The 26,054-nt window shown below is 36.0% G+C and overlaps 1 protein-coding gene across 15 annotated transcripts in view; it reads right to left on the bottom strand.

The window, feature by feature from the left end:
* Positions 1–26,054, bottom strand: part of ARID1B (AT-rich interaction domain 1B) — a 414,597-nt gene that overhangs the window by 27,594 nt on the left and 360,949 nt on the right. For 10 of the 15 annotated variants that reach the window (XM_088142352.1, XM_088142359.1, XM_088142372.1 and 7 more), the window contains 3 exons: positions 17,243–17,388; positions 7,400–7,506; positions 6,491–6,649 (listed from right to left, as the gene is read on the bottom strand). In XM_088142352.1, the coding sequence (XP_087998478.1) occupies positions 6,491–6,649; positions 7,400–7,506; positions 17,243–17,388 (412 nt within the window). The remainder of the gene's footprint in view (positions 1–6,490; positions 6,650–7,399; positions 7,507–17,242; positions 17,389–26,054) is intronic. The other 5 variants (XM_088142411.1, XM_088142378.1, XM_088142427.1 and 2 more) reach the window with 3 other exon arrangements.

The following is a 26,054-nucleotide window of genomic DNA, read 5'->3' as shown; positions in this document are numbered from 1 at the left end:
AAGCATATGGAATTCTTTTTCAGGATGAATTAGCTTTTTAAAAACTATTTTTAGACAACTATTTAAAGATTTGCAGACTAATAATCTAAAATTGTCTTGAGTGTGACAGTATAAAGAGTGACTTCTGTGCTACAGGTGGAGGCAAGGAAAAAAAGGGGACAATGGTTAAATACATCAGGAATAATAATATAATCTATCTGTAATTAAAGCAACTGGATTATAATTGAATTTAAATCAAATTAGATCAAAATTAGTTTTTGCCTTCATCTTGTCTGCTTTTTTATCCTACCCTTGCTCACTTTTTGGAAGATGGTCACTCCGCTCAAAGACCTGTGCTGCTTTTGGCCTGAAAAATACTGCACACCCCTACATTAATGGTGCACCAATGCTTGATTTGGGGTTGACTCTGTAATCAGTAGTGGCAGGGTTCTTGATTCTTATGTGCTCCACAGCTTAAGTGCTAGGGACTAAAGCTTATTCTTGCATCATTTGGTACATATGTAATATCAGAAATAGGGTTATCTCTAGCTTTATGCAGTTTTGTTGGTATTGGAGGAAGAAGATGGGGTGGCTATCTTCTTCAACTCATCTATCTTCCAGGCTGTTCCAGTGAGAAAAATAAATCACCTCATTCCACTTCCTCCAATCCAAAATTTCTGTTGGATCTAGTTCTTCCATGAATGGAAGTTCTTAGTTTCCATTTCTATGCCTGGCATACTTACAATTGTAATCCAGTCTGCTGATTGGCAGAAACGTGCCTCAAGCATGTTTGTCTGTACATTCTGGCTTGTTGCAAAACTGGATTATCAATTTGATAAAACCCCCAAATTTGGAATGTCATCTGGTTGAAACAAACATTTACTAGATATTTAGATCCAGATTTTTTATTTCAAGTGTACACAGTATTTGGTAGGACCAGCCAGAGGCCATTTCCCCATGAATGGCTTAAACATCTAGTATCACCTAGCCATTTAAGTGATATAAAGCTTGCCCCTATTATTGTTATTTTGGCAGAATGATAGTTGGATGATTTAGAAGACACTGTAAGCTGCTGGCAGGAAAATGAGCAGAGTCAAACATTTCTAGGTCACATTGATTTCACAGGAGATTTAAAATAAACTTAGAATTCTTCTGCTGAAGTATAATGTTTCATTTTACGTAGACTGGGTCCATAGCTTTTAATTAACTAAATCAGCCTGCCTCTAAAGCTTTCTACCTTACACACAGAATTCTAATTTATTCACTGTAATACTTCCTGGCTGTAACAGTGTCTATCACATTGTGAAATAAAGGACAATGTCAGATCTCCTTTTAGCATATTTAATTATGGGACAATTATTAATTAACACAACTGAATTTGCTTTACTAGATGCAAATAAAGAACTGCAGTAGAAGAACGTCCTGATACAAAACATGGTGTCATACAATGTGGTTGCATTTCTTAATTCAGAAAGATGCTATTTTTTTCATATATCTGTCATTCAAAGCACTATGTAGCAAGCTTTTTTTAGAAAACCGTTTCCTTCAAAAAGGAAACAAAAAGAGCTCTAGCTATGTCACAGATATTAAATGTTCTTTTGGAAAGGTCACTTTCAAGTTGGAATCTAGTTTTCACTTTTCTGTTTTGAACAATAATTCAGAAGTGAGCTGACAAAAATGTATAGCCTCCTGAACAACAAATTATTGCAGCTAATATCAGTGCTGTTAATTAGTTTTTGTATTTCCTCACTTGTGATATCACATGTTTCATAATGGTACAAATGTTATCTAAGTTTAATACAATCCTTAATAATTTTTCACTCTGCTCCCGTACCAATTGCCTATTACCAGGAACATTCAGACTTAATGGCCAAATAGAGGTTTTCAATTTTACACAGTGAAATACTTCTTGTTACAACACTAAATCATCAAAGAATGGAAAGTAGTTTAAAACCTTTTCTTTGCTGGACATTTGTACTGTCTACATACATAAAGAAAAGTCACTTTTCAATGAGATGGTGCAGGCCACAAAGTGACAATTTAATCTGAAAACATCACAATTTACAGAAGGTAAGAAGGACTTCTCACTGCAGGAGCTTTCAGGCTGTCAAGCACGGTGAAGTGGTGCAATTTTCTTTGAAAATGAAATATTAACTTTGAGAAGAAAAAAGGGGAAATCTTCCCATAAAAAACTTGATTTTCTACTGCTTACGCCCTACAGCTAAAGACATTAAAATTTCACATTTTGCACATGCTACTGTTCAGTCAAGCACAAATTACAGTAGCTTTGTGGGGCCAGATTGAACTGAAAGTACAAGTTCCCTTAAAGGGAAGTCTTATATTTTATAGGGTTTATTATACCCTAAAACTATTAAACTATAAACTAAATTCAGTTTAATAATCAATGCTGAAGTAAATAGTAAAAAACAAATAACAACCACAGGTGGGTTTATTTTATATATAGTGAATACTTTTAAGAGGAAAAAAAAATATCCTGGTGCATGATGCAAAATTATTAAGAGCTTTTGACAGAAAATCAACACATCATGTAGGGATACATTCAATGCTGCAAAATCTGGAGGGCTGCCAGCTCCTCACAACAGATTTTGGCCTGCTTGGGCAAACACAGAGAAAGAGAGGGATTCGGTTTTTACCATGTGCCACTTCTTCAATGGATGGACACCATGGGATATAATTTATAACTTCTGTATCTGATATATTTTAACCAGTATTTTTTAGAGCACTCAACACTGCAAAACTATGTTAATGGAGATGATAACATTTCTGTGTCTGTTTATGTAACGTAATTTATACACTTGGGGGTTGATTTACAGGTAGTCCTCCTTTAGCGATTGTCTCATTTAGCAACCATTCAGTTATGACAGTGATGAAAAAGTAATTTTGTGACCAATTCTTGCATTTACCACCTTTGCAGGTCTATAAAGCAAAGGAAAGCTGAAGTAAGATCATAAGCACAGTCGCAGTTTCACTTAACAACGAAGTTGCTGGTCCCAATTGTGGTCACTAGATGAGGACTACTTGTACTAGCCCAGGTTAGTCTATTCTCTCCATATAAGATGTTGCAAAGACATTGCAGCACAGTGCTTTGCAAGTGTAGATGCAAGACATTTCTGCTAAAGTGTGTATACTGTGACATTGTCTCAGAAAAAATACAAGCAGAGTTATTAGAAAGATAATGCATTTTTATGACCTTATTTTTATGTGTGGGCATCCTATTATGATTACTGCATCTTCCTCACTGTAAGAGTCATGATATTTTCCATCATTCTGGAATTTGTATCTGTTATTGGGATTGCCCAAAGTGCAAAACTGACTAAATGCCAAACCCAGCTGCTGATTATTCTGCGTATTACCCTAATGAGTATTTATAATTACTATTACATAACTGCAGACATTTATTACTCTTTATATATTTTAGGTGTTCATCAGATAGCTGCGTGACTATAAACATTCATTGGTAATTGTAATTATTAATCTCTTTAGGATTTAATGTATTTACTCTAATTTTTGTATTGATAATGGGTCCTCATTGTGACCAACAGATTGCATATTGTGAAAAAAATTGTATGTGGTAATTGCCCCAAGAGGAAACAGAATGTCTCTTGGCATGATAGTAAAGTAGGGTGTTCGGACACTTTAATTATATATGCATTGTTGTATGTCTTCTATCAAAGGTACAATTTATTATTAACCTATTCCTGTAGATCCAGACTAAATATAAGTAATGGCAAGACTATACCTGGTTGGAACCTCTCTGAAGAAAGGATTATGTACTTTACTATCTATGATTGCTACCCTAACCCCATAACCGATTGGTAGTGGTAGAGTGTGTGCACGTGAAGATGGAATGGAGGTAATTCCCTGCCAGCATTTTATGGGAAATTTACCTAGAGGTGCCACTAGTGTCTCATAAGCTCTATGTGTATATAGCTATACCCAAACTAGCCCCTTCAGGCTAACCTGAAACTATTAATGACTTTTTACAGTTACCAATGGAGAAAAGGTTTTAAAGAGTTCAGAGAGACAGAAAGTATCCTCAAGACTTTGAGAACTCTCAAATTATTTACATTTTGTACCTCTACCTGCACCCTTATCCCTGGGCAGGATTTCCTTTTGTAATTAAATCAGATAGTAAATATGATTTTTGGCATCTGTTTTCAGCAACTTGGTAGAAAAGGTATTAGGCTGCTACTCATAGATGAAATCAGTAGAAGTTGGCAATTAGTTTATTTAGTAATAAAAATATATCCAGTTATGTTCACAAGAGCACTTTGGCCTGAAACTTTCAAATAATTTCCACTGAAATCAAAGGACAATTGTAAAAGATGGAGACCCAAGTTATTTGTTTTCTACTTTCCTAAGTCCTTTCACAATGTTGTCTTCTGTTAAAGTTTTGCATTAATTTCTAAAAACTCTATCTGAATATAACAGTGTTTACTCCAATTGGAAATAGAAAGGTAATTTCTTCCATTTCCTCTTTCAAAAAATCTGAAGTGGTTCTCCTTAATTATTGTAGAAACAGAATATGCATTTCTAATACTTTCCCTGGGGATATATAATAGCTAAAAAAGCTCATGGATATATATTTTCTTCCTAAAGATCTTTTACATTTCCAGAAATGTTTTAAATGATTGACATTCTATGCACTTAATGTATCCCCATCTAATATAACAACTCATAGTTTGTAGAGCTTGTATTTAGACTTGTAGTCAGGAATAGCTACTTTTGAGCATAGAGGGAACATAATACCAGCAGATGCCTTCTGAGACTCAAAGCTATTGTTCTGAGGGATTCAAAAGTTGCTAAGTGATTTCTACTCTTTTGTCTTTCCTCAGTTCCTTTCTATTATTGCTGATGTTTTCTCACTAGATATAAAGGATTCTGAGCATAGATGTAAAAATAATCTGATGGTCTTTTGCACTGGCCTTTTTTATGGTATTTATATTATCCTTTGGAAAGAGCTCAGCAAGAGAGAGAGAGAGAGAGGGAGAGAATGAGGAAGAGGAAGAGGAGGAGGAGGAAAGGGGGAAGAAGGAGAAGGAGGAGGAGGAGGAGGAGGAGGAGGAGGAGGCGGCTGGAAGTACTGTTTCCAAGTCACCAAGTTCCCCTAAGCTTCATCTGAAAAACGAGAAATTACAATAAACCTAGGACTGTCAAGGAAACAGGTCTGGAAGAGAGGGTAGCTCTCTTTGCCTCCATAAAGTTTAAGGAGCCTTTCCATAAACTAGTACACTGAGACTGCAATTGCCAGAATTCCCAGTGAGAAATGTACTGGTGGAGAACTCCTCAACACATCTGAGAACATTAAGGTGGGAAGGCTGATCTAGTATACAAGTCCTCATGTCAGAATATTCCACAATTTTCTGCCAATAGTGACCAATGATATGAAGTAGGTCACAGCATATGAGTAAGTAATTTTTTTAGGATATAGGTAAATCAGCTTTTAAAGATGGCAATGAGGTATGAGCTAGATATGGAATGCTGATTTTGGAGGCCTCCAAATATTTCTTAACACACACACCTATGAGGTGAAAGCATGTACTTTTTAAAAAAGAAAATCCTGCAGAGAAGTAATTTTTTCTTGTATACTTTGGCTTTCATTCTTGTCTTTTCACACATTATTTCCATTAAATGTCATATAAAAATCAAGACATCTTTGAAGGACTCTACTGAACTTTGTAACAAATTAGTGACACCTTTCAGTATTCATGTTATCACACAGCAAAAATTTCTTAAAAGCAGAACTATTTTTCTTAATATAACAACATAAACTGAAGTAGTTGAGGAAAATTAGTTCAGCTTTGGTATCTGAAATCTTTGTAACAAATAATGTTCTTGTTAAAATGCTCTCTAAAGACTATATTTACATTTTTCAAGACTTTGCCCATTCCAAAAAAAATAACTTTCTATATAGATCTCCTGCCCAGTGTGGCAAGTACATTTCGCTGCTCAGAAATGACTATTTGCATTGATCTGTAATGTATGCAGTAAGTGCAGCAATTTTTTTAAGCCAGAAGAAATGGTTTTTTAGACTGCTATGCTAATTAACACCCAAGTGAAAGCCCCTTTAGTTTGCAAAGAGTTTGGACCCAGTAATTGAGACAGAATGTCCTGATCAACACAGAGCATGCTTTGTAAGCTGATGCATTATGAGAGAAAGATTTTCTTCACAACATTGGCTATATTACAAAGTAAGGCAAACTTCTGTAATACATACAAATGTCATCTTTTTTCTTCTTGTTGTTGCTCTTTTTAATTGGGCTGGGCCAAATTTTGCCCTCAGTCAAGCAAGCTCAACTCCGAGCTAAATCTGAGCGAAAGGAAGATGAGCTGCGTGTAGAGAACTGAGAGCAGAATTTAGCCTCTGCTTACATTAAACAAATCCTTTAGCGGATAAATAATGAACAAAAGAATCTATAAAACAAACAAGCAAGCATTAAAATATAATAAATACCAAAAAACCCAAAAAACAAAAGCCAGAGCCACTTACAGGGCTTGATGGAGTCTTTGGCCAGCCTGGGCTGCCAATGCTATCACTTTCATCTCCATGAAATGAGGAGATGCTAGCAGAACTTGGGGACATTGGGGAAGGGACTGGCAGGTTGCCTGGGGTTGGGGGCTGAGAAATACCCTGAGAGCTGTAGCTATCCTGTGGTAGAGGAATAAAAAAAAGGACAAAGGCAGGGCAAACTTTATTAAAAATGAAAAAAATACATCCAATTTAACAGACTGACCATTTTTTAAACTATATAAAATATAAACAGAGACACACAGAGAAAAACATACACATATAATATACATATGCCTTAAAACAACATTCATCATATAATCTCGCAATTTTGCTGGATGCTTAGCTGAAGCTGCTATGCCACCATGCTTTCTTCAAGCTAAATGGAGCATCAAGCAGGGGTTTCCCCTCATGAGATAAAGAGAGAGAAAGAGAAAGAAAGGGGGAGGAAAAAAAAAAGAAAAGAAAGAAAGCTGGTCACCTTATTTTTATCAAATAAGGAAAGAAAGCAAAGGATTAAAGTATGCTGCGGCTATTGAAACGGCCAAAACAGGAAGCTATAACTGAAGACAGAGGAAATATGGCTGCCAAGTACCAAAGCTAAGGTACGATCCACTTTTTCCCACTCAGTGGATTAACTGAATCCCCATATAAGATTTTACTGAGCTTTATCTCCCCCCCACCTCCCCGAGGTAATGCCATAAGAACTAGTAACTTTCAGATCCAGATAAGGAAAGGAAAAGAATAAAACTAACATAATAGATTGCACGTGAATGGGAAAAAAGCATGCAGGAAAGAACTGAAAGGGGCAAGCTCAAATCAGAGAATGAAGGACAATGTAACAGAGTTCTGCTGTGCCAAACCAAGAACACATGCAAGGGAAGGAAGTACCTTTTTGCTCTCAGGCTGGGGAGGTCCTTCTTCTTTTCCATCCGGTTTGAGAGGAACGGGCAATTTGGACTCGCCTTGAGTCATCAAATCTGCAAGACCCATAGGTGCTAATTGAAAACAGGAGACATGATTAAAGGTAACTTCCTTCTGTCCCCAACTGGTGGCACAAGACAAGCAGAAGAACAGGATGTTCTTTCTTTTATGGAAGCTCAGAAGAGTTTTGTATCTCAGCAACTAGATTTTGAAAATGCGTTAAACACATTTTTAAGATCAGATTTTGTGGGGAAGCTATCACACAATTCTTTACAGCAACATATGCCATATTCATTCTGAAAAATCTGGTCATCCAACTTTATTAGGCCCATCTTTGATTTGTGAGCTGGCAAACACTGTTGAAGCTTTAGATGAATTATCTCAAATATAAGCATATTCAACATTATGAGAGTTTTTATCAGTCATGCTACTTTCACATACAGAATTCAGTCACACATTATGGAACTTCAGTACTATTGAAAAGCTACTATGATTAGATGCATGTACAGTAAATGTCACAATAGTGGGTATTCTTAGAACAGAGCAGCATACTAAAGCATCGGAGACTAAGAAAGCTGGGACCATAATAAAGGAGAAATGGGTGATTTGTTTGAGGATTTAAGTGATTCTGATAATCCAAAGACTTACTCCTCCCTTTATTCTTGTTCCTAACCTTAAGACCTTTCTTGCAGGAAAACTGGGTATCTGTATCAAACTCCTGCATCCGTGGATCTCTTTACAGATCAGACATTTCAGATAGGACTTTACTAGGAGACACAGATACAAATCACTGTCACATCAGCTATTACAATTAATATATTAAGGCACTGAATTGGAATTTGCAATGCATTACAGTACTGGAAGTACAATGAAAGCCCTACAATTACATTAGTAAGCATTTTGTAATATTCTACCAACCTTCCAAACAAATGCCTGGCCTGCAACACACTTAACTGTGCTACCCTCTTTAGCAGGTAAATTATTTTGTAGATCTCTCTGTGGCTGACATGAGCATTCAGCTGTAAGCATGCCAGTTGGGCATATAGTGTAATATTGATAATTCTTGTTCAAGTAACACCTATGCAGCCACATCACAGAAGTGCGCCACAGAAATGTTCATTTTCTTCCTAGTGTTGGAAGGATGTGAGAAGTAAGTTATAAGGTCATCACTGCTCATCTCCTAAATTTCCTGTTTCAACTTCAAAAGGAAAAGAAATAGTTGGGTCAAAATTATATCTTTTGTTTCCTCCGATAGCATATTCATATATTTAAACAGCAGAAGTGTTCTTAAATTACTTTATTGTTGAATATTCCCTAGCCTAAAACTGCATTCCTGAATCAATCTTATAATTCCATTTCCATTCTCTGTTCCCGGTTCTTCCATCTTTGCCTCTTTCTCCCGTGATTTTCCCACATTCTATTTTGGATTAGGGACAGGGACCAGTATGGCTGGCTGACTGACTGACACACACCCACAGACACACAACTCTGTAAAATACAAGATGCACAGTTGTGACTATATATGCATAACCCCAAAGGACAAATATGAAATAGCAGTTCCTCTTGTATTTACAAACATTTTCTAGAAATAACTGTGGCAAAACCATAGTGTATACGTGTACTTTATTTAGTGTTTCCTATAATATCAAAGTCTCACAGCAAATGCTATTGGCATTTAATTTTTTTCATTCATTCTTGGACATACAGTAGAAACAGTCTCAAATAGGTCATTCTGGTAACTATTTAAAATTTATATAAAAATCCTGAGTGGCAAGAGAAGGAAAAGCTAGTGAAATATGACGATGATTACAGACTCATAAGCTCCAGCCTATGGTTGCTGGGCCGCTTTGCTTTCTGCAACAGCGTAATGCAGCGTTCAAAGCAGCAGCCAACATGTGGGAGAACAAGCCAAAGGGGAAGGGGGAGCTTTAAAAACACTTTGCAGATTGCCCACTACAAAATGATTATTGCACATATTCATGTATTACTATGTTTTAGAAAATAATTAGTTTTAATTACAGCAGTGAGAGAAGGAGCAAGACTCTGGCGGATAAGCTGGCAAGCTTCATGGTGCTAATTTGCTAATATTTTTAGCATCACTTCACTGCAGGTTGGGAGAATGGCTCTGCCAAAAAACCTATCCAGCATGTGCCACAGGAGTACACAGCTAACAGTATATTGAATATGGATCTCTGAACTGCCAGCACCAGTGGGCCAAATAAGAGCAAACTAAAAGGGAGCAAAATTCAGAAATTATAATGCAGCTTTCCTACAGCTTTACAAATAGAACTGTTCTTCCCAAATAATAGAATAGCAGAGAAAAAAAGACCTTAGGGATCAGGTAGACATTCCAGTGCATTTTTTGAATGAAATGGGTGAGAAGTGCAAAATGCTCTCCCAGAATTGAATGTGCTGATTCCAGATCAGAAGACCATCCTGAGTATAGCGGGCATCCCTTGCCCCCCCTCCCCCCCAAAAAACCAGACTGCACTGGCAGTCTGAGTAGTTTGTCAATTCACTAGGTGTGCATAAAGCTGCCTCAAGCCTTCCAAAAGAGTCTTGAATGGTGAAGTATACAAGAGTGATAATTTCTGCTACTTCTAAATTATTCAGGTGGCCAATTTGGATGGAAAAGTGTAATCTAAATCTTGGATGATAGGTTATGGAAGAAGAATCATGAGCAATCTATATCCTCTGAAACAGGTTTACTTCTTGCCTCAATCAGCAAGAGGACTTATAAGACATCTGTCACATGTGTTGCCACTGTGAATTATGATGCACATCTGGATACATGAAAATTGCCATCTGTACTGTGATCCATTGTCCACAGCTACAACTAGAGCAAAATTACTGTCATCTTGAGAAAGAACAACTAGTGTGGTTTCTAAATGGATAATAAATTCTAACTTTCTTGTGGCATCCATGAGCCTTTCCCCATCTTTTGCTGAAGTGTTCTTTGTAAGGTCTCCTGAGTCTCTTTGCTTTCTAGTCCAATGACAAACTGAGGGCATAATTTTGACCCTGTTTCAAGCAGTGAAAGAATGCAATTGTCACCGTTCTGGCAAACTCCAGTGCATACACATTAACAATCCAGCTCACAAAGTGCCAAAAGATGTAAAACAAAAACTGAAGATAACCGTGACATCTATTACTGAAAAAGTATTGCTGTAGAAAGTCAATAGGCTCCAAGAAATAGCCTTGGGCTTTATTCTAAGTTGAAAGTTGGGATAGTTTAGAAAAGAAAAAATGGGTCAAGGTCCTGAATGACCTACATCACATCACACTTAAAGGAAAAAACAACGTAATTTACGCTGCAGTCAAGCTGTCTGTGTTTCTTCCTTACCCTCTGATAAAGATATAACTGTTAGTATAAGAAAATGTTCTCAATGTTAGTGGCAACTCAAACAACTTTGCTAGAAGCAATACAAATCCTAATTCATAAAAAATTGAATTGTGTGCATTAGATTTATATCCCACTTTTCCTTCTGGAATTTATGGTGGCTTACATGGGCACTTCCCTTCATTTTGTCCCAACTACAACTTTGTAATATGGGTTGGGCTGAGAGAGAAGGACTCATAATTACCACTGAGCTTTCATGGCTAAAGATGGACTTGAACTTGAGTTCACCTGGTTAAAGAATAACACTTTAACTATTATGCCATACTTATATATCCTTCTTTCTCCATATGTAACTATCTTACACTCTACTCAGGCCACAAGTACATCTAGCCCATACTGACTGCTGAGACTGAGGAAGCACCTCTTTCTCCAGCCCAGCGTATAAAGAGCCTATTAATCCCTATTGTTTGGGATTAAACCTAACAAAAATGTCTGCATGTGTTACCTACCCATATGGCTGCATTTAAATATAGCTTTACTATTTGAAAACCTGTCAACTGAAGATGCTAGGGACAAATCCTGAGAATTCTTACAAAACTGGTAGTTCTCACAACAAGGGTTGCATCTTATGTTCTATGTTTTAGCTCTGAAATTAATCTGAAAATATATTCCTTATCCATTTAAAAAAAATGATGGATTCCAAGAGTATCTGCCTTTTTGTTGCATTAAACTTTGGAGGGAAAAGAGGAGATAGTCTTCCCATTCCTGTTTTCACCCTTGGAACTGGGAAAGGGTATATGTCAATTTTCTTGGGTATACTGTATAAACACATACAGCATGTGAAAAAAAGGCTGCACACTGGTGGTGTAAAATAGAGTGCAGAACAAATCAAGAATAAACACACACATATTTGTTATGTGCCTCTGCATACACTGTTTTCAACTGTTCATTTATTTGTGTTGATTCTTCTTATTTATAAGATATTTGCAAATTGCTATAGTAATGTGTGATAGCGGAGGAAAAGGAGGAAGACATAATCCAGACTGTGATAAGCAGCAGGAGATATTGTGATGTCATATTGTATGTGACCTTGCAGCTCATCCTTTCTTGATCTTGAAAATGGGGAAATTGGCTATTCTGGATAGAGTTGCACTCCCTCTGAAGGAGCAGGAGCCTAGTCTAATGGTACTCCTAGCATCAATACTCCCAACATAGTACTCAAGGTTATCCATTGTATTTGATGCCTTCCTTTGCACCACAAAGGCTCTTAATTCAGCTCAGGATGTTGTGACTGCACTGTAGTATCAGACCACAAATCCTTTATGCAGGCATTTTTACAAAGTGAAAAGCATGGTTATAGGAAAAGATTGGTTCTGAGATCTAAATCCACAGTTCCAGCATAGGGAATTCACAAACTGCCTGTAGTCTCATAGCTAGAGTTCCTATATTCCCTGAAATGCCTGCACACTTTCTGTGGATAGACAGATTCCTGGATCAAGGCAAATGACTACAGAAGTGACAGATGTGCCTTGCTTAGAACAGAACTGCTGAAGTGAGCAGCAGAATATAATATTTTGTGCCAATTAATTTAAGCAAAAATAGAAGAATACTGTTTGTGGCTAAAACAAAAATTAACTTAAAATATAATTACATTAATGGCAAGTTTATACAGACTCAGCAATATTGTTATGCAATACCATTTTTACTAAAACAAGCACAATGAAAATTTATCTCCAACAGTGAACCACAAGACAAAAAGATAGGAACAGGAAAAGAAAAAAAAAGTTATGGTCATGAAGTAAAATCTTAAAATATGCTTCCTCTTTTTCAAATAAATATTTCTAATGCTTATGATTCTTTTTCTTGGCATTATAATTGAAAAGGCAGTTATATATACCCCATTTTGTTTCTATTTCAATAATTATTAATTACTAAAGCCTATAACAATTCATCTCTACCCAGGAGGCTACTTGAGATGCTTCCTATCTTCTAAGATCATCGAAGGGGCATTTTCTTTACCTTCCATGTTGCCTTAATGGAACAGAAAGATAGTTAAAGTGCCAGTTATCTGAATTAATGTCTTTTGATAGTTCTGTTAAACTATCATTGGCAGAACTACAATGCCCTTTTTTGAGGCAATATATAGATGTCTCTGAAAATTCTTGCATGTGCTCAGAATCAGAGAAAAAGAATGAGGCATATCTGGTAAATGTGGCTAAGGCTTCCTGGCCAGTGCAAGTTCTTGAGCTAGGATCATTTTCTGCTGTTGCTGTGGAGCAACAGCAATACAATAACCTGGTTTTGTTCACATCACATAACTTTAGTTAAACTTGTTAAATTACTCAATTAGAGTAAATCAGAAGATACAAATAAAATTTTGTTTATATCAACTAACTCAATTAATTCAAGTTATCATATACTGGTTATCACAGCACTATTCTTACATCTCTTCCCAACAGATACAATGATATAAGCCAGCCTGCTTCAACCTGGTGTCCCCCAAATATGTGGATTTCAACTTTCAGAATGTCCCAGTGGCCATTGCTGGGAATTCTGGAGCTTGAAATCCACAGATCTAGAGGTGCCAAAGTTGAGAGAGATTCATCTAAGTTTCTTAAACTTTTTTCTCTCAGGACCCCTTCCCACTTTTAAAAATTATGGAGGACCCCAAAAAAGCTTTTGTTTGTATGAGTTACATTTATCGACATTTTCCATATAAAAAATTAAAATCGATGCATTTGCTGCTGCTACCACTTCTCAAAATGGGATTTTAATATTGTATTATTTTTCAACATAGGCTGGCAGTGTTAAGAAACACTGATCTAAGTGGAAAAAAACCCCACCCATGCAACTATTTTTTACAAATTATTTGTTACAGCTGCTAAAACACAATTTAAATAACATTTTAGGTACACTTTTGTGCAAAGTAATATTTTTCAATTGCTAATAATCAACAGAATATGTTGATCAATTTCCATCATGGTCAAGAAAAAAGAAATATCAGATCAGCTTAAACTGAATTTGAGGAAAATCTTGATTTTACTGACATTATAAAACCTCCATAGTTCTGGGCCAGTTAAACTACAATGTACTTCCCCTGGCGCATGTTTCACAGATGGCCAGTTCCGAGCATTGATATTCCTTTATGCGGATGAGCCTTGATGAGTCTGAGTGAAATTTTCAGGTTGTACACTTCTTTCTCTTCCCTCTTTGTGCAAGGAAGAAAATTTGGCAGACTTTACTTTCCCTTTTGATTAAATAAATTGGATAAATATTCCCTGGATATTCCAGTTCTTGTATAATGTACTCAAACATGGTTTTATAGAAGGCTGCATGGAACCCAAAACTTTCTGAGGCCCTCAGAGCCCCTTCCAACCATGACTGATCTGCCTCATCATTTTGAAAGAATATACAAAACTCCTTTAGTGCAAACCCTATAGATTTAACGTAGGTTACTCACTCTTCCACCCCAAATGTAAGGAAAAACAGAAATTCCAAACCCTATGCATAGAACAGAGCTCTGCCCACCAACTGTAACCTACCACAACCTCAATCTCTCTAAAAACATTAAAAGTAGTTTCCAGCTCTTGAAATGTTGCCCCCTCCCCCCCACATTAGAATTTCATGTGAGCAAACTGACTGTGTCATCTCTAAACATGTTATGTATAATGGATTTCTTTAACAAGAATTGAAAAACCATGATAGCTTTCAAACTACAGGAAAACAAATAGCCCTTCTCTGGGCAAACAGTGAGGTTTCCAGAACTATGGTAAACATTAACTAAATTTCTGAAAATCAGAATTGAATTTTCATTTGTTCTTGTGCAACCAACCACAGATTGAAAATTGGTTGGTTAGGTTCTACTTAAAATGTGCAGCTTAGTACATGTTGGGCGGGTTTGTTTGCGTGTTCCTGTTCATATTTTCTAAATTTTTATTGCTTGAAGTTAACCACATTAAGATTTCAGAGGGTAGAGGGCAGACTTTGAATTAATAAAAATATAGATGAAAACTTCATAAAAAAGACAGCAGACAAACCCTTGTACGTGGTTAAATTACTTTAAAAACCCCATTTTTCAGAATGTGTAATACAATAAAAATATAATGATTACTGCATACAAAAGACTTATACGATAAGTGGTTTTGTACTGAATAGATTTCCACTGTATGAAATAATAAATGGCTGAATTATCTGAACAAAAAATCGCCTCTGTGTATCTTTCTTAAAACTGGTTATTCTTTTGCAATACATACATCTTCTTAGGCAGAGCATTTTACTATCTGTTTGCTTGTTGGTGATGTTTGCAGATCTAGGGGCCAGAGGAGTTAGGGCAAAATATTACTGCTGCTAAACAAAAAGCCAGAATTTATAGTGTAGTTTCAAAAGTAATTTTGTTTCAGCCAGGCAGATAAAATAGGTAACTACATAACCCAAACACAGTAACACCTAGGGCAGCTTCGGTGAGGAGAAAAGCAAATGATTATCTAATAGTTTGCTCAATAGGCTTTTCCCTTTTCAACTGGAGTAAAAGTGTCCTGCTTATGTCTAATACTAAAAGAAGCAATTTTATTTTACATTAAAAAAACCCGCCATGTCTGATTAACAGTTTTCATTCCTTTCCTTATCCTTGCTGAAACAAGCATAAAACCATTATAAATAAGACCAGTGGGAATACCTCTGTTAAATAGTTGTCTACAGGGTAAAGAAAAGCAGGCATAATGAGGCTGTAGGCCAATAATGTGTATTTTCAGCTCCCAGAAAAAAACTGCAGAAGACCAATAGTATGCAAACAAAAACTTTAAAAGGTTATGGGAAGAATAAAGAAGGAGGGGGAAGCACAAATGTCCATGTCTGCCTTTGTGTTGGGAAACTATACAGTTTGGTTTTTGCTTGGATGTGTTTAATATTAGCCTGCACATACTTGGTTTAAGCAACAGGTAAATCATCTGGGATACAAGGGAAAGAAGAAGGAGGAGGAAGAAGAATATCTAACAGCCTGTAAAATGTGGAATTAAGAGGCATCACTATAAAGAACAAGGCAGAATCAATCAGACCCATTATATTTTTAATACAGAGATGCTTGTATTCACTTGATCTTCTATTTTTTAGGAACATAGGGAAAGGCAAGAGATTCACCCTCCTCAAACATCCATCAGAGGCGGCATTAACTGCAAAGGCTTATAGGAATGGCTTAACTGCTTGCCTTGTCTTATGCTCTAATAAGCATAGAGGAACCAAAACTATCACTGTTAACTGATCTGTCATGCAAAGTGGAAAAGAAACCAGCATAAAAAAAAAAAAAGGAATTTTTTCACCCTTGCAATGGGCTTCTCTCCTGAATAGGCAGTAAAATGAAAAAGGTTATTGCCTTAACCAATATAAGCAACAGATGCTGCTGAAAATAACAGGTCAGGTTTTTTTTGTCACCGTGGTTCCTTTATCACTTTCAGGAGCATCAGGTATTGGGAGTGGTGGGGGGACAGATGAATGGACAAGAATTTCTGCCAGCCTCTCTAAAGGTTTGCTCTCTTCTTCTATATTCTAAAATAAAACGAGTGGTATCAGAAGGTTGAATATATGTATTTTCTGCAGTAAAAACATAGCATGTAAATGGATTGATAGACACAAAGTTACTTGTCCCTCCCAAACAATTTGAAGTTGGGCTCCAAATAAAACAACATCCCACCACTCAAATTCTCCAGTAATAAGGGCATGTCTTCACCAGGTACATTTCTGTTCAACAGAAACAGACAGGTATATATGCAATAAGAAATACATAGAAAATATGTGACTAAAAGTCTTTTTTTACTTATAACTCAAGACAGTATGGCTACTGTGTAGCTGCATTATGACAATGATTGTAAGTGTGGAGGGAAGAAGATGAAATGAAATAGACAGTGTAAGTCTGAATATTACAGCAAATGAAAACAAGCAACTGAACAATCTCACAGGGAACAAGATGTAATGGTGCTCCTGCAAACAAAAATAAATATAAAATAGTATTTCAGTTAATTTTATTGGACATGTCCATTTTCATTCTATTTTAGTATGCAAACATACTTCCTGGGGCTTCCAGAAAGTTACACTTGATATAGGTAAGAGACTTCCAGGAACTTGACACCTAGGTACTTATTATGACACACTCTCAATTATTTTGACCAAAAATTATTGTTTAACCATAGGAACACTAGTCTCAAGATCTCTGCTACATTTTTAGCAAAAGTCTCCTTTTAGATCTGCCAGCTTTCAAATGGGCCATATTCCTGTTTTCAAGAAACAACAGAAGAGAAAGTAGAGATATGACAGAAATATATCTAGGAGTTGACAAAATGTTTGGGAATTCTCAAATTCTTACAGCAGGATTTTGAGGCATGCAAATTCAGTTGTACCAATGTTGAAGAGAAACACTTTAAGGGCTTCTACCTTTGAAAAAGCAGCCTGCTGCTCCTTGAAATTTTACCAGTCATTACCTGTGGAACTGTTCACCATGTTAGGTGCCATGCTGTAAGGAGGCGCTTGAGGGTTCATCAGGCTTGAGTTGCTGTTCATTGGTTGGGTGTAGGGAGAGCTGGATCCCATAATGCCACTCTGATTGATGACAGGAAAACTGCCTTGCCTGAAAGAAGAGAAAGGACACACACATGCACAAGCTCTTATTGTGTTTCTTACTGCACAGGACACTTTGGTTAGTTACAGAATTCATATTTTAGTATTCACAGACACCTACAGAAGATGCAGCCAGTTAGTTTTTGCCTGCATAGGGAGCTTACTATTGGATTAGTAATTAACTCATTTTAAGGCCCATTCTAAAGTCACGTATCATGCAGATCCCTAAACAAAACAGATGTAATATATGTTAATTTAAAATGGATAAAGCCTAATACTACATAAAGAAGTTGAGATTGGACATGGCCAACAGGTAGATAGTAATGAAAGCACGTAAGAGAGAACAGAGTGCTTACCATTGAAGTAAAAGAAGAACCCAGGGTAAGTTAACTAAGTGCTTTTGATTCTACTTTGCCTACCATACTATAAAAAGAAGCTAAAATATAAAACAAATTCAAAAAAATAAAAAATAAAAAATAAAAAAAGCCAATCAATCAATCAATGGATTGAAACTATACTACTTCGATATGCAATTAAGAAATGGGCATTCATCATGTTTGTTTTAAAGCATTCATGATTTGAGATTATTGTAATCACTAGATATAGCTATACTAATGGATTCTTGATAGCTCTGTGGTAGGCTAGTTTATAAAGGATTAGAAGAGCTTTTGAGCAAAATCAAAGAAATATCATTCTGGTTTTTGCCTAGTGTAGTATATCTTAACAGAGCTAACTTGTATGAGTGAGTAAATACAAGTTTATGCTCACATATGTGTTAATAGAAGAAGTCTCAAGTATAAAGGGAACTATAGTCAGTATCCAATTGCTGGACAGATATTCACCAGACACAGTATCAATTACAGAAATATCTTGACTGATACCTTGATTTTGATTCTTCACACCAATATAATTATCCAGTTTATATGAGTCCTCAATCCTTTTCAAGTGATTTTAGTTAACTTTGTATATAAGAGAGCTTAAATTGACCATTTAAAAAATATAAATGCTTAAGACAAATGTCAGTCTTTCACTGGGACTCAATGTACAGACTGAAGAAAGCCACAGTGTCGTTTGCCTGCTTGTAGTTTAGAGTGATTTTTAAAACAAACCATTGGGGTTAATAAGTATGACTTATGACTTAGCCAAGTGTGGTTTATTAAAAAAAAATACTGGTGTAATGCAATGTGTGAATTTAGTCGGTATGTTTTCTAAATCAAGGAAAGTTTCTCTCAGGTGAATTAGATGTGATAGACGGTTCACAGCTGATAACCTAGTATTACTGAAGGGTATTGTGTTTAACCTTCAAAAGCTTTCACCAACTTAGGATTTTGGATTTTGTTGCAGCTGAAGGATCAAAGAAAATAAGGATCAAGGAAACTGAAGGAACAAGGAAAATAATATTTTTATTAATCATTTTAATATAAAGTATGGAAAAGGGGCTAGTCAATACTAGATGTTTAAATCATTTTATTGAAACAAGTACAGGACATGTGGTATAATTAATGTTTTTTTCAAAGTTGGTTTTGTCCTCTATTTCTGTAAAGAAGCAAAGGATTTCTTTTGATATGAAGGAGACAACTGACATACAATGTTATTCCCCTGATGCAAGTTCTGATGTTGTAGGGAAACATACTTAAAATGCACAGCCATACAATTCTCCTCTCCACCCCTAAAAAGAAAAAAAAAGGAGCAGGAGCATTTGCAAAAACTTTGGAAGATTTTACTGAAATAAAATATTCTTTACGCACATATCGCCAATACCTTTTAAAAGTATTCTGAAAACACAATCAAAACTATTACATAGCACATTAAATGGTACAATCTCTACCCTTCCTTGTAATATTTATTTATTAGAAATAGAAAGTGTAGAAAAAGGAAGACCTAAAATGCAAAAATGTATATGGAAAATACATACATACTGTGAAATAATAGCATCCCATTTACTGCCAGTTCCTCCTTTACATTCAGATCACTGTTATCATGGCTGGGCCAAAGCAAGCTACTGAACCATCAATTAAGCAAAATAGCAAACTATGGTTTACTGAAAACCAGGACTGGTAATTACTAATAGCTACATTTGAATGTTTCCTTTGTGCTTGGTGCTACTTTGAACAGTCCCTTTGCAAATACTTTCTGAGATCACAGTGCTTTGCATGACTAATATGAATGTAAGACTCTAAAAGAAAGATCTACAGAAATTTTAGATTGGATCATTTAGATAAATTTAAGAAGACCATATATATTAATGTAATTAATTAAAATTAATTAAAAAAACTAATTCTATTTGACATCTTTTTAGAGTTTCTCTCTGGCTTTCCATGTAGGCACACAAGTTGACACACTTGTATTTTAATTAATTAGTTAATAATATTACTATTACTAATAATAATTATTAATATTAACTAAAAGGATGGAACGATAAGAAAATGGAGATATTTCTAGAATATACATAAAAATATTAAAAGGAAGTGACAAGTGAAAGTATTACACAATGTTTAAATAAAGTTTGAAACTACTTTTAGGCCATTAAAAGTAATTCCATTTTGAGTCCTGTATCAGGTCTGAACAATCAACTCAAACTACACCAAAATACCTTGTTGAACATCTATTTATTTAAGTACAGTATTTGAAAAATACAGTTTAAATGATAGTATGTCTTTTTAAAGTCAAAACCTGAGAGATGCTACTGAGATGCTGGCAAAAGTAAATGCTTTGACACTAGTTATTTTTTGGTTTGAATGAAACTAACTCCCAGGCATAACCATTTTAAGTAAAAATAACTTGCCGAACAAAAATTTTAGTCTTGGCTCTTCTGGAAAATCACTACATCACCCACACACCCCTTGTACTATCTGAGGGCAAACAAGAAAAGAAAAGAAAAAGCATCTGTCACCAAAAAAGTAGACAACCTGAACATTAAACGCTTTGCTCTTCATCTATATTGATACCACTGGATGTGTCCTCAAGGACTGGGGCCTGGCAATTAAAGTTCCAATCTTTAAGAAGGGAAAGAGAGATGACCCTGATAACTACAGGCCAATTAGCCTGCTTAACATAATCAGGAAACCTTACGGTAAGCACCTCCACAATAAACTTAAGGACTGGCTGGATCAGGAAAATCTGATAGCAGAAGAGCAGCTGGTTTTAGAGAAGGTAGAGGCACCACTGACTGATGTTTCTTCCTACAGCACTTGATTGAAAAATATTCAACCAACAATGTGGTATCATTGTATGCTGCCTTTATAGATCTTAAGGCAGCCATTGATTGTGTATCCAGGACCAAATTGTGGGAGAAGCTGGAAGCCTCAACAATTGACCATAGGCTTCTCTATTTAATCCAAGCCCTACACACTAATATGACTCTTCAGGTCAGGTGCAATATGCAAGGGTTTCTCTCGAAGCTGGTTAAAACTCAAAAGGGGGTAAAACAGGGAAGCATTTGGCCCTCTGCTTTTCATTTTTTGTATCAATGGTATGGTGAGATGTCTAAACAATCCAAATTTCCATCCCCCTAAACTAGAGGATTGGAGCATTGCCCTGTTGCTTTATGTAGATGACACTGTAGCTCTTTCCAGAACACCAAAAGGCCTTAAAAGAGCTCTGAGAACTCTGGTCCAATACTGCAACAATTGTCACCTGGAAATGAACTATCAGAAAACTAAGGTGATGGCATTTGCCAAAAGGCTGAAGCTCCATTCATGAAGCAGAAATGGCCAAAGAATAGAACAAGTGAATTGCTTTAAGTATTTAGGGATAGTCATGCATGCCACTGGCTCAAGGAAAGCCCACTGTGAATATGCTGCTGCTACTGGTTAAAGATCTGCCAATGCCATCCTCAAATTTTTCCACTGCAAAGGAGGATATTATGCTCCGGCTGCACTTAAGCTCTTTCAGGCTAAGCCACTAGCTCAGCTCCTTTACGGGACTGTGGTTGTCCCCCCAGCTTCTTGTTTCACCTTCTAGGAGAGGGTACAATCTAAATTCATCAGGGCAGCTCTCCAGATAACTTGTTGTGTCTCCAACACACATTTATGACTGGAGACAGGTATGATAAAAGTTGAGTCAAAAGTGAGTCTAGCTTCTAGAAACATTTGGTTAAAGCTTAACTTTTATCCTCAAGGCCTAGCATCATTTAATTCTCCAGGATAATTTTCAATCCACATGGATCAAGGCTGTTGAATCTAAACTTTTAAATCTAGGCTACTCTCTCTCCCCAGTTCTTAAGATGAAATATAATCAGGTGAAACAAACCCTGAAGCAAAGGATAAAGGATATGGAGCAGCAAGCAGATCTAAGGAAGGCCCTAGCCTTCCTGTCACCAGCACACAACAGATATATTGTCATTGCTGAAACACCCAGCCATTAGAAAGCTTTATCTCTTGCCCGATGTCATGTACTCCCCTCTGCAGTATTGGATGGTAAATATAAAAAACTACCATTGGCTGAAAGTCTTTGCCTCTGTGATTCTGGAGAGGTGGAAACTACAGAACGTGTTCATCTTCACTGCTTCTTTTACAGAGACATTCTGACTTGATTCATCCTGCCTCTGATTAGTAGATATCCTGGTTGCTCAGGCTCGGCCTATGCCCAGATGCTGATCATAGATGAACTGCCTTTTGTTACAGCACATGTGGCTAGGTTTTGTGCAGCAGCGCAGATCTGCCAGACCCTGATGGGTCAATTTTCTGCTAGCCAAATGCATTCTGCGTAATTGTAATTGATTTAAATTTTAGATATTATCACTTTTTTTTGGTAATTTTAGATGTTGTTATACTTTATATAATTTTAGTATCTATTTTATAATTTAAATATAGACTGCATCCTGTATTTTTAATGTATTTCATTATTTTAATGTATTTTAATTTGCAATTCTGGTCTGTGACCATAATAAACATGATGATGATGATGACTGCATCCTGGACCTCACTCATAGATGTTAGGTTGCTTTATAAATGTATTTTAACTTTGTCTTAAATTTTATTTCATTTATTATCTATTAAGATAGATTTATATATATATATTCACAGACTACTCTGCTTGTACTGGTCTACGACCATAATCAATTGAATTGAACTGACACTTTGATAGGTACAAAACTACCCAAGGAGCCACATACAAAACCAGATGTCTGTTTTAATGCATCATCAGAACTGCAGGTGTAATCAGTATGCCAACCACACGGTATGACTTTTTGATTATAGCTTATTATCCTGAAACAAACCATGGTTTATTCACTGATACAATCAAATCAAAGAAATACCACTTCTGAACATCTATAAAGCAACACGGATCTCAGTTTTACATTTCTTAAGCGGGGTTACTATGGCAAATCTGTGTGCACCATTATCAGGAGAAAATACTAATATGTGCTTATAAAGCTCTGACTATCCTGAGATCTAGATTTGGGAAGCAGCACCTACTCACAACAATTATGATGGTAACAATTAGAAAGAGGACTTTTTGGATGGGTGCCCTTGGAATTGTGTGTGCTTTTCAGGGAAGTTTGCTCACTGGAGCTCACTGGGTAACTTTAAGTTAGTCCTTCTCTCCCAGTGCAACCTACTCTACAAGTTTGCTGTGAGAAAAAACAGGACAAGACAGCATTATGTAAACTGCCTTGAATTCTGGGGGGCAGGGGTGGGTATCAGGACATAAATCTAACAAACAGATTCTATTTTCATTATTACCCTGATGCATGATCTTCTGGTATTTGTAAAGCTAGAGGCAAAGGAGGAACAGAAGCCTGAATCATTGCTACAAAGGAAAGGGAAGGTCATGAACTTTGGGATTGTAGTGACACAGTGGTATAACAACTTTTTAGAGAACTAATAAGTGGATGGAGTAATTCACTATCTTGATCCACTGCACCTGTAATCTTAACATATCTAGTTGAAATGGCACTATGACATTTCCACCTGACAAAAGAGAAGACACAGAAGAAATAGGTTAGTAATGTACAGATATCTAAGCTATAATGTGCAAAGTGTGTCAGACATCTGTTGAAACCAAAAACAGAGCTAGGACCAACAGGTTGATATGAAAAAGCTGAAAATCAGGAAAAATGTCTTGATTTAAAAATTGTGGGACAGTCCGTCTGTAACAGTGGCGGACACCCCTTGACTGGAAGGTTTCAAGTCTTTATCCCCATAAAGCAGTAATGGTTTGCACTGGGCAGTGGTTGGACTAAATGACCTATACATCCCTTCCAACTAATTTTTTGATTCTATGATTTCCAATTATTCAGATATGTTTAATATAATTTGTGCATTTTTTGTGCAACTGTTATATAAAATTATGCCTATCTTTATCATACAGTCAATGTATCTTTACATGTAAAATGTTTTTTAAATTGATGTGAACATTTGATGGAGGATAAAGCTCTAGAAGACAGCTTCCAGAACTAATAGCTTAGAGAAATTTTATCTTTTCATTCTGAGTGCACGGCATTTGGTCTTTAAGTGGAATGATAACTGAACGTGACAAACAGTGTTACATTCATTGTGCACTATGAAGTAGAGTCCATTAAGAACTAAGCTGAGATCATAAGATTTATTCTGATTAACTTCTAGGTACTAAACACTAATAAATACCTTGCACAGCATCTGCTAAATATATTTATATATACTTAAAGTCATAGAATAATTTATGGTTACTGAAGAAAGAAACAAAGGAAGAAAGAAAGAAAATATGCTTCTGTCAATACTGTTTTCACTGAAGAACTGTTTGATCTGCTCTAACACATTTTCAGCTTTTCCCCTGTAACCCAAACTCCATTAAGGTGTGAGGCAAAGTTAAAATTAGTTGTTGAAGTGCTTAAAACCGGTTTCCAAAACTGTTGTGGCATTTACAGATGGAAACGTCAACTGTGGAATAAATTCAATGAGCCACAGGCAATACTTGGGAAGGTGTAAAATAATACCCTGGTTGCATTTAAGCCAGTGGGAGTATTGTTAGTAGCTAAATCAAAATTTTGGCTTTAGATTAGATAGTGCAAAAGCTTAGACTTAACATAAACACACACAAAAACTGCTAGCCCTTTGAATAAATCATGGGATTCTATTTTAAATGCCGAGGGTATCTGAAATAATTGTGTCAGGGACACTACTGGCACTATGTCATAATGCCTAAAATGTACTGCTTTAACTAGTGTTTTTTAAACCAACCCCTATGAACTGAAAAGTATTTTCTAAACTTGACCAAGTAAGATATCACTGTCACATTATTATGATGAAATCTCTTACTATACAGAAATTTTCAAAATTAGTAAAACTAAAGCAAGGGGAAAAGAGCTGTTTTAAAGTTATACCTGGAGAATTTTTATATCTAATCATTAATATTTATTTCCATTTCATTTCCTCTCTCATATCCTAGTAAGTGAATATAATTCCTGCAAAACAGAGGTTCATTTTGACTTGGAAGAAACATTATCTAGGCACTGAAAATCCCTCTGGAGACATCCAATAGTAAAGGCAGCCCAAAAAAGGTGGAAGAGTTGCTCCCAGTCTTACCTGCTGAGGTGAAGAAATTGCATCTTAATATGCTTATGCTTGTACATGGGATCTTCTCCTACATGGTCTTTTTAACTACTGTTTTCTCAAACATAAACAATTAAAAAAAAAAATTATATGCATTTACACATAGTATATAATGAGTCTATGAACAAGCAAAGATGAACAGAGATTTAGCCATTCTTCAGAAATAACTTTATGAAACGGGATGCAGACAAATCTAAGGAAATCTCAGAAGGCCAAAATTAAAATGCAAGTGACCAACATTCAAAGTCTTATTCATTCAGCATGAGCAATGTTGATATAACTGATCTTCAAACTTCCTGGAGGCTCCCAAGTTGACTCCCATGACTGCAGCATTTTAAAATGACAATCTGGGTAAAAGGTTTTAAGCAGGGGTACTTTGTAAAATACTGACAAACAACAAGTCTAGCTACTTGATTACCAGCCATGAAAATGCCTACTGGAGATACACACAAATCAGCACGCTGACCAAATTGCCCTATGCTTTATCTATGCCATATCTTCCACATGACAATATTTCTCTTTCCTTTTAAATGTCAAAGTATGATTTGAAGGTTGTTATTTAAACACAGTGACCTGTACAATAACCAGATGTACTTTATTTAAATCTATGTTGAGCAAGGTCTAGCAATAAAAAGCTTCTAATCTGTCATACCCTGACATCAAATGGGTTATTATAATGAGAGTAATTGAGAGGTGAGATTTGAAAACATATTTTCCTGCTGGGATTTTCTTACAATCTCTCATACATATAATTTTGTTACAGCTTTTCTTCCCTGACACAATCTGAATTTCCTAGGATCAGATTGCTACCAAGTAGACAAGTGGTTGCAACTCTCTCTCTAGCTCCCTCACACACATACACACACACACACACACACACACACACACAGTCTGACAGAAAAAAGGGGTGGGGAGATGGAAAGAATATGCTTAATTTTGTTATCTCATTTTGTTAATGTTATCTCATTAGAAAATAATCATTTTATGAAGTATCTTTTAGCTTATTATTATTATTTAGACTCTATTTTCTATGCTTTTTAATTGACTGTACCCCACCCTCCTTATGCTGGTCTTTGTAATAAAGATTTGATGATGACCATTCTGTGAAATTTCCAAGGTTGAAATACCGGTTAGATAAATA

Source organism: Python bivittatus, unplaced genomic scaffold, assembly GCF_059951505.1.
Source record: "Python bivittatus isolate LINGU-HERP-01145 unplaced genomic scaffold, Pbiv_v1 ctg000020_np1212, whole genome shotgun sequence".
Taxonomy (NCBI): Eukaryota; Metazoa; Chordata; class Lepidosauria; order Squamata; family Pythonidae; genus Python; species Python bivittatus.
Note: the sequence above shows the minus strand (reverse complement) of the source record. Positions and strands in the feature narration are given on the sequence as shown.